The sequence below is a fragment of the Ptychodera flava genome, chromosome 12 (genome assembly GCF_041260155.1).
Source record: "Ptychodera flava strain L36383 chromosome 12, AS_Pfla_20210202, whole genome shotgun sequence".
Classification (NCBI taxonomy): domain Eukaryota; kingdom Metazoa; phylum Hemichordata; class Enteropneusta; family Ptychoderidae; genus Ptychodera; species Ptychodera flava.
In genome coordinates this window covers 34,508,911-34,518,416 of record NC_091939.1, presented here as the reverse complement: position 1 = coordinate 34,518,416, position 9,506 = coordinate 34,508,911, and the positions used below count along the sequence as shown (strand labels likewise).

At 43.1% G+C, this 9,506-nt stretch overlaps 1 protein-coding gene across 1 annotated transcript; it reads right to left on the bottom strand.

Moving 5' to 3' along the window:
• Nucleotides 1-7,600: 7,600 nt before the first annotated feature.
• On the bottom strand, nucleotides 7,601-8,446 carry LOC139146289 (protein NYNRIN-like). The gene has a single exon (XM_070717697.1). It carries the CDS (start codon nucleotides 8,444-8,446, stop codon nucleotides 7,601-7,603), a length of 846 nt encoding a protein of 281 aa, XP_070573798.1.
• Between the last annotated feature and the right edge of the window lie 1,060 nt (nucleotides 8,447-9,506).

Sequence of the window (9,506 nt, the reverse complement as noted above, 5' to 3'; positions counted from 1 at the left end):
ATACGATTTCATATATCTGTGCAATAAACTAGATAAATTATTCCTTTTTGCGCAGAGGTAGTGGGGAATTTATAATAAGCATGCTACTGGCAAAGCTTTCCCCTTCACGAAGATGCTCTGAATCATCGTTTTGTTAACCGCACTGGTAATATCGCACACAAGACCATGTAAAAATCGTACATCCCTAGTATCTATTCTCTCGATAATTCGAGACATACATGTTAATTGAAATGCTTGTAAGGATTTCATGCTAGCTGATTTGGGCGTCCTATTTAAAATTAATTAATTTGCTTTCTTTCTTGGTATTTTAATTTAGAATTAGAAATAGCGTCTACTTGCAAATTTCTTATTCACCAGGGGATTATGTCATCTTTGATAGGAAATATTGCTTCGCAAAAGTGTGTTGGTTGTGTGCAATACTACATCAGGAGACCAAATGTACTTTGATAATTCAGTGTTGTTTTCATATTTCTTGTTGCAGCTGCTTGCATGTGATTAGTGTTGCATATCTCGAAGGCATTATCAATGAGGCCTCTGTAAACTCTCTTCGTATTGACCTCTGTTGAGTCTTTGCCCAGCTAAATGACTCTTCTGGCTTAGCAATTCAACGGAAATTTAGGCTTATCCAATCTCTTCCCATTAACTCTTTTACCCTCCAATCATATAGACTGAGGTTGCCATCACTTCTAGCTGTACACATGAAACATGCAGATTGATAATTTTTGTGGAGTTTACTGGCAGAATTAAAGTGATCATTTAACGAAACTCTAAAACAACTTTTGGCATACAACTCTGAAAATTGAACTGCTGTTGCCAATAACGCATATTTGGTCTGTGTAATCATTCATTTGATTCCTCCGGATTTGTTTGGCCGATGAATTTACTTTTTGGAGGTTCCTTGGATGAACTACAAAAGTGATCTCTTTGGTCACATAAACTGCAACATCTATCAGCAGCCTCATTAAAGTAAGTGGCGACCTGGATAAACAATATCTTATTGGGTATTTGAAGTTTCGTCCTGGCTGTCATAAGGGAGTTTAATGCTGTGCACTAATATTAGGACCTATATTTAGTGTGAAACTGTATGGAAGCACAGTCATCATTATGCCTTTATGCTACATGGAAAATAAAAACTATAAAGATGCAGTAAGCGAAAAATACATGTACCGAATAGGTTTTTGTTCAGTTCTTGATCAGTGTCCTGATTATCACCGCCACTTCCATGTGATCTAATTCCGTTGCACAATCTTTGACCACCAGTTTAAGTAGCATTTCTATGTTTCTCTGAATGTCTTGCTTACACTTGACATTACTGCGTCAAGACCTAGACGCTCATCTCGTCATATCATGTGCTTAATCCAAGTTTATCCATTTGGTCACTACGCCAATTTAGGTCCTGGTGCCTTCGAACACATTATGCACAAGTTTAAATCTAGTTTTTTCTGATCTAGTTCACCATTAAATACAAAGGTATCAGGCTCCAAGAAGATAAACTTCTCTTCGTATGCTTTGTTGTTTAATGGGTCAGACAGATGGAAATGACATACTTAAACTTTTGGAAATATGACCTGCACAGAAGACTCAAGAGTAACTCTGTATTCCTGCAGTTAGTTTACTGGTCATGATCAGATTGAATGGCGGCTTTACTGAAAACTGTAAGGTACGTGTGCATACTTCTGTACCTTAGAAAAGTGTACTTTTCAATCTGTTATTTTCAACAGTTAGCATGGCATCAAATATGATAACGACATGGGCATACATATGCAGAAGATGGTCTTGTGAAGATAAATTTCCTATATGTATTTCCAATGGAACTCTATTTTTGTTTCATGACCTTGAGACCATTACCATGAAACTCGATGTTCGTAAACCCACGAAAATCGACGAAGAGGCACAATCAGTTCTTCGAAAAGTGAGGCTGTTCCAGGTCCACTTCACATGTACTCCTCCCTTCCAGAATGTATTTGCGAGGTCCTTTCCAAAAGTGGCGTGGGTCATCTTATGGGAATACACTTTGTTTATGATGCCTTCTATTGTTACACTTCCACTGTCAATTCCTGCGATCACGTATTGTTCACCATGAGTTGTTCCTGTTGTAGATCCTTGGTGAATAATAATCCCCTCATACTTCGATGGGGTACAATAGCATTGTCAATAATGATTGTGTCCGATTCTATAATTTGTATTTTTTGACCGTGCTCATACAAAATGATTTTACAATGCACATAGTAGGTTGAACACCCTTGCGAGATCTTCATATTGTATGTTTCATATTCCATGTTGATGTTTGAAAGCTTGTAGCCAGTGCCTGCTACCGATTGTTCTGAGCTCAAATGTTAGGTTGCATTCAGTAACACCTCTGGAGATGGCGGGCGGTAGAATCCAAAATCCAAATTGCCAAATGATGATATTTTTGCAAAGGATAGAGATCATGGTCGAAAACGTGCAGGATGTGTTGAAGGGAGCAGGCTACCCACCAGCCTCCCTGCCTCAAAGAGGAAGAGGAAGAGGAGGACCCCGTGGTGGCAGGTGGCAAAAGACTTGGCAAGCCTTTCACCCTAGAGGCTATCAAGAAAACGGAGCCAAATCTCATCATCAAACACTCCCCATCTATAAGACGGTGTCCAATGCCTGAGTGGGGGCCAAGTGAGGCAAAACTCCACTGCAGGGCTGTAGGAAGATGCCTGCACCTCCCCGAAAGATGATCTGCAAAATCCTGCCCCTCAAGGACACCAAAGAAATCTGCGAAAAAAAGTGGTCTATAACATCAGCAAGCCCCTTAAGATGCCCCTAAAGCGGGGTATCAACCTCAGCAGTATGAAGCTATGGATTACAAATCAGGAGGGCCTGCCCATCGACTTCATGATTTTCCCTTGCACCTTTTGTCTGAAGTTATTTGTATAGTATGATGGCCACGAGTGATGCAGAGGCAGCACTTGAGTCAAAGCAGCACCTAAAAGAGATCTATTGAGACCCAGCAGAGGAGTTTCACCTGACTGAAAAGGAAGCCACTGCGGGTCCTAAGCCTCACATGATTTTGTAAGGGTGCCTCAGCCCTAAGACAAGCTTGCTGTGTTCCTGTTCCTTCAGCTGGCCGAGCAGTCGCTTCACTTCATTTTTTGTCCAGCTCCATCCAGTATTCTTTGATGATTCTCTCATTGTCTGTCTTGCTCGGAGTGTAGAAAAGCACGAGCATCCAATGTTCTCTCTAACCCCTTGCTGATGCTGGTGTATTGCTGTGTCAGGACCCACACACTGAGGTTGTCGTGCCGGGCGCTGAACCCCAAGTTGACTAGCTCATTGCTCTGCTTCTTGATATCGTTTGATGCGGCACAGTCATCAAAAACAATCATCGTCTGCGTTCCTGCATATTTTTGTTGGTAGTCATTAGCCAGTTATTTACACCTGTGCAGAAGACCATGAGGATGATGACATCATAGCCCTTGAAAAGGAATCTCTCATATCGTAGGCTTTGTTGTTGAGGTAAGCAGGGCACAAGAAAGGATGTACCCAAACTTCCGACAATAGGGCCCCGTCAACAGGTTCATCAGGTATTCTGACTTGCTGCAACAGGTCGGGCCCTGTTATGATCATATTGAAGGGCGGCTCTACCCACAAACTGCCATCCATCTCTCTTCCACCCGCTGTGAGCTGCACGTGCCTGCCTATACTTAGAAGAGGATACTGCTGAGACGGTTTTGTTCCAATGAAACCTGCGCATCTGCCAGCATGTAGACTTGCACCAGCAGCCTATCATCGTGATCTGCTGTGGCTGTGTTTTTTCGGCAAATTTCCAGCTGCACCCCATCCTTCATTTTCATCACTCTCAGGCCGTTGCCATAGAACATTTATGCTTGAAGCTTCTCAAGTCTATGAATAGACATAACTTGTTCTACCAAAACTTGAGCTCACCAAGAAGGAGATCCTGGTCTTCATTGCCCCCTGGAAGTATTGACGGACTTCTTTCCAGAAATGTTGGGGAGCATTCGCTTGGAATAGGCTTTGTTCACAATTCCTTCGATCATCACATTAACGCTTTCAAGGTCTGGATTCAGAAACAGCTCACTATCTAGCTGGGCTTGCGCCTGTGTCTTTGTGAACAGAATAAGCAACCCTTTCATACTTCAGTGAGGATGTTGATATTGAAGAAGCTCTTGCTGCTATTATAGAAGTGAGCCACGTCTTGGGCCAAGCCCTCGTCTTTGATCATTTTGTGCTCCATCTGGATATTTATCAGTGAGTGCCTCCAATCAGCAGTGTCCTCAGGACTATCAGTTGAGCAACCGGTGCCAGGAAGCGTCAAAAGCTACTTGTCGACCAATGATTTCAAACAAGTTTACAATTGACAACTTATAACACAGAAAAAAATATTTTGACAGAAACGCACAACATGAAACATGTTGACGACCACATATATGTATCTCTCAATCTAGTAAACACAATACGAACACGACCTTGAACACAACTGAAACGAATTTAGACATCCTAGCTTCCAGAATGATAGAACAAACTTCCAGTTGGACAACATAGGAATACATACAATCTACCAATATACCAGACAATTTATCCACTGAAGATTAACTTGAGGCGACTGATGAAGAAAGTCTGGCAAACTTTCGAAACATAGCGTTAAAGGATCGTAGTGTCTTACGCAGTCTCTCCACTCTGGAGCACAGTCTGCACTGACACGCAGATTACAGCTGTGTCTCACGGTGCCTAATCGGTTCAATACACAAGACAGTGAAACAAAAGTACACACTACTATACATTAAAGCAAACCACCAATATGAACGATGTGTGGAGCTGCTTTCCCTTTACTAGCTACCAAGCACTCTTGGGTAAGTTGCGCCATGGCCACTCGTGAGCAGGTTCCAGAGCTTGATAGCATACTTCTTCTGATAAACGCCATACAAGTGGTTTTCCTCTACGTCTTGGGCGTTGGCATCACCAGCACCGCTTCGAAGCTTTCAAAGGTTTGGGACCTGGATGCCATAAAAGGGTCATATTCTTTCTAGCTTTCTCATGATTGTAAAGATCTCTGTATGTCTCGATCGTGTAGTATTGCGACAAATTGAGCAGGATCTCGCCTTCGAATTTGAGGACCAGCTGGCTGATTATGTTTTCGGACAGCACATTGTTGTTTGCATGTCTCTTTTTATCTCAGAGTCAAATACCAGTTGAAAATACACGACACGATATTCACTTTTGAGCACCAGATGTTCAGTGTCTCTTCCAGCCATGTTTGGCTGGGATTATGAGTGACCACATGATGAGTCCTTGCTGCTTTTGTTCCTTGTAGAATCTTGTTGCTATAAGTGGGGGTCAGAGATTTGTTGTACAGCATTTTCACATATAATATATATGATAAAATGGCAGACAAAAATGTCGAATTATCAGGACTGGGGAGGATGTGTATGATTATTATTATGGCGGCCAGCCCTTTGTTGTCATCAAGGTCATCAAGACGAGCACTAGGGTGATTAGGAAAAGAGTAAGATACAAACTGTTTTACATCAGGTACAAGCAGCTGCTCACAGAAATAAGACAGAGAGTGGCTGCGCCCAGCCAGGGAGTGGCCGGACGACCCATACTCAGCTGTTATCGAGGAAATCTTCTGAAAGTCGCTCAAGATTCAGAAGGGAGAGAGCTTCACCCTGCCTCTGGAAAGGTATGTGCGGAATATGGGCTCAACGGCTATACTGAGGAAGAGTAGCCTGCGGCCACTCCAACAGGAAACACTCTAAAAGATATACAGACGGGATGGCTGGCTACCACAACAGCTTTAAGCTCAACAAGGATGTGTGCCCAGTGGTCCCGGCGGTAGATGAGACACAGGCTGCACCTGTGGGTGATCTTAAGGCGCTACTGACGGGGCTCAAAATCTACATGGCCAGGACAGAAAAGTTTGTCACCCACTCCCGAGACATATTCAAGAACAATATTGTAACCGTTTGTGCTTCAGCTTTTATCCCGTCAAAGGTCATAAGAAATTGTCAGCAATGGCAGCACAGTGGTAGTGTCTAGTCCCACCGACTCTGACTTACAGACTTATGGATCTTGGTCCACGAAAGGCCTCCAATCTGCCCAGCCGTCAATGTGTCAGTCTTGAGGCGTCCAGCTGACCTACCTGTGATGGTACAAGGCACCAAGGATGCAGTTTAGGGAGATAAAACGACAGCCAGATAGCTGGGTCAAACACAACGTCTTTATTTGACTAGAACACAACGTGGTCTGCTCAAGCACATGAAGGCACGTACCTTTTCATGTTGCTAAGCAACTACCGATTTCAGACAAAAGTTTCTAAAGGCAATGTTCAAGTACAGCCACGGGGGCGCTATTCAATGTCCGTGAACAGCTCTGTCAGATCCCTCCTTCCAAGGCCTCTAACTCTCCTGATGGAGAGCTTGATATAGTCCTATGATTAAACAGTCTTAACACATGTCATTACTTGAAGAAAACCTGCAAGAGAAGGTAAATTGTACAGAAACGCACATAACACATAAACTTGAATAAGATTCATCAAATGTCAATAACACAATGTCCTGTATCATCATCAACAGTTAATGAATGGCCGATATGCATCCATATCGCTGTAAAGGGCGCTGTTCTCTTCATGGATACTCCTTCCTGCCATTCGTAGTTTCTGGCTTAACAGCCACATCTGGCGAAATGTCTGTTGGTCCAGGATCCAAGATGGTGTCCTCTGACACTTCCGATGGTACTGGTGAGGTTTTTAAGGTCTCATTTGGGCATAACCTTCTCCTCGGTAGGATTAATTTCAGGAGGATTCACCACATCCAGGTCCTCAAACTTAGTTAACTCGGGCGTCAGAAGTTTCGCCTTCACCTTTATCAGGAACATTTACCTCGTCAGCAGCCTCATCCTGTTTACTTGGCTCTTGTCACAATCCCTCTTTCATCTGTCAGTGGTTGCAGTGCATCGCCTGGCTTGTTCAGAAAGTTCTTTTCACCATCAGGCAACTGGATTCTGTGTAGCGTTTCAACTTTTCAAAGTGGACTACCTTGAACTTCCACTTAGGACTTCATTGGAGGCAGTAGACAAGATCAGTCACCCTAGACACTACCATATATGGTCCCTCGTAGGTTTGTTGTAGTTTTGGACTTAACCCCTTTCTTGCGCCTCTCTTCACGGAGCCACACAAAATCTCCTGGTTGATAGCTCTTTCTCATGGCATTCTGGTCGTAGTACCGTTTCTGCCTTCTACTACTACTTAGTTTCAATCTTTCCCTGGCTCTTGAATGAGCATTCTGCATTTCCGACGTAGTTGTATTGCATAGTCGGTAGACAGCCCTTCAATTTCCATCGGGGATATCAGTTCAAACATTAGATCTACAGGCATAGTGGTCTCTCGTCCAAGCATAAGGATATTTGGCGTCTCTCCGGTTGAAGCATGTACTGATGAACGGTGCGCCATGGTAGCCGCTGGTAAATGCTCATCCCAGTCTTTCTGGTGTAGCATCGGGTCCATCAGGGTCTTGATGGTTGCCACTTAAGTTTTACTATACTCTCTATCATGCCATCACTTTCCAGGTGTCTAGGCATTGTAAACGTCCGATCAATCTCCATCAACTTGCAAACCTCAGCAAACACAGCAGAGATAAATTTCTCCCTCTATCACTATGGACCTCATATGGTAAGCCAAATCTACAGAAAACTCGTTAACCAGTACTCTAGCGACTGTAGTGGCTTCCTCATTTGGAATGGCAAACGCCTCAATCCACTTCGTAAAATAGTCGCCAATTACGAGGATCTTATGATTTCCATTCTGTGACTCTGGAAATGGCCCTACAACATCCAGGGCAACTCTCTCCATTGGCCCGCCTACCACATAGGTCTGCAAAGGTCCTTTTACCTTTTGACCAAGTGCTCTGTTTCCAGCACATGTGTTACACATCGGCAACCATGCTCTCACATCCATTGTCAAACCCCACCAGTGATATCTAAACCGTATTTTACTTATAGTCTTATCTATTCCAAGGTGACCGCCTGTTCGAGAAGAATGGAGACTGTTTATAACTGCCCCGCGATAGGCCCTAGGCAGTATCAGTTGCCAACGATTAGAACCTCCGTCAGGTGACTCCCACATACGATAAAGTAATCCCTGGTTGATTGCTAATTGATCAAACATTGACCAATAACTTTTAGTGGCAGGAGAATGAGGTGAAATGTCATTCCAATCAGGACGAACATCAGAATTTTCCTTGGCTGACAATATAACTGCGATTTCAGGGTCACTAAGTTGTGATTTTCTGACCTCCTCCTTAGTCCATACAGGATCAAAGGAGAGATGTTCTACACTTTTTACAGTAGCTTCACTTATCTGAGACTGTTCAGGTTGGTCATCTTTCATGCTATCATGGGATAGTGGGTCCCTAGTTTGATTTGGCTCTACAGTTATTCCCCCAGACTCCTCACATGTGTTCATAGACGATGCTTGGCTTAGGGTTTGTGGCAGGAATTTCCTTGCCTCAGCATTGAGTTAGTACCAACAATCGTGTCGACTGACATGGTATCAGCAGAGCATGGAAGAGAGTTCAACAACCTTCGAAAAATGTTTCATTCCACACTGTATACAGTTATTTGCTTGGTACCTTGACTATGCATCAGCATTTAAGTGCTTTACACCAGGTTTATGTACAACATGGTAGTTAAACTGACCTAACATTTCTAGCCAACGGGCAATTTGCCCTTTGGTGACTTAAAATTTAGCAGCCATGTCAATGTTGCATGGTCAGTTCTTAAGGTGAAGTATCGTCCCAACATTTAATGCCTAAAATATTTCATGTAATAAATGACAGCCAACATCTGCTTTCGTGTCACACAGTAGTTCTTTTCAGGTTTCGTCAATACTTGTCCTGCATAACTTAATGGTCTTACTGTTCCATCCTGCATTTGACTGAGTACAGCACCTATGCCATGCCCACTAGCATCAGTGTCAAGGATGAATTCACCCTGCTCAGAAGGAAATGCCAATACTGGCGCAGTGACTAACGTTTCCTCCAAGGAAGCAAATGCTTTCTGGCAAGCATCTGACCAAAGAAAGACTGAATTCTTCTTGGTCAAGTTGTGTAATGGTTTTGCGATAAATATCAGCGTAGTTTTTAATAAAACGCCTGTAGTAGGATGTCAATCCTACAAACCTCCGTACGTCAGTAACACTTTCAGGTACTGGCCAGCATTTGATTACATTGACCTTTGCAGGATCAGTAGATACACCTTCTTTATTTACCCTGTGGCCAAGAAATTCAACATCCATGGCAAACAAAACACACTTACTCGGTTTTAATTTAAGATTGGCCTCCCTCAAACGATCAACACCTTACACAACCTTTGCAGTTCCTCCTCAAATGTCATCCAAATATAAAAGTAGGATTTCTCATTGCATGCCTGCGAATATCTTCTCCATCAGTCTCTCAAACACACTGGGTCCATTACAAAGACCAAATGGGAGAACATTCCACTGATACAGACATTCCTTGTAACAA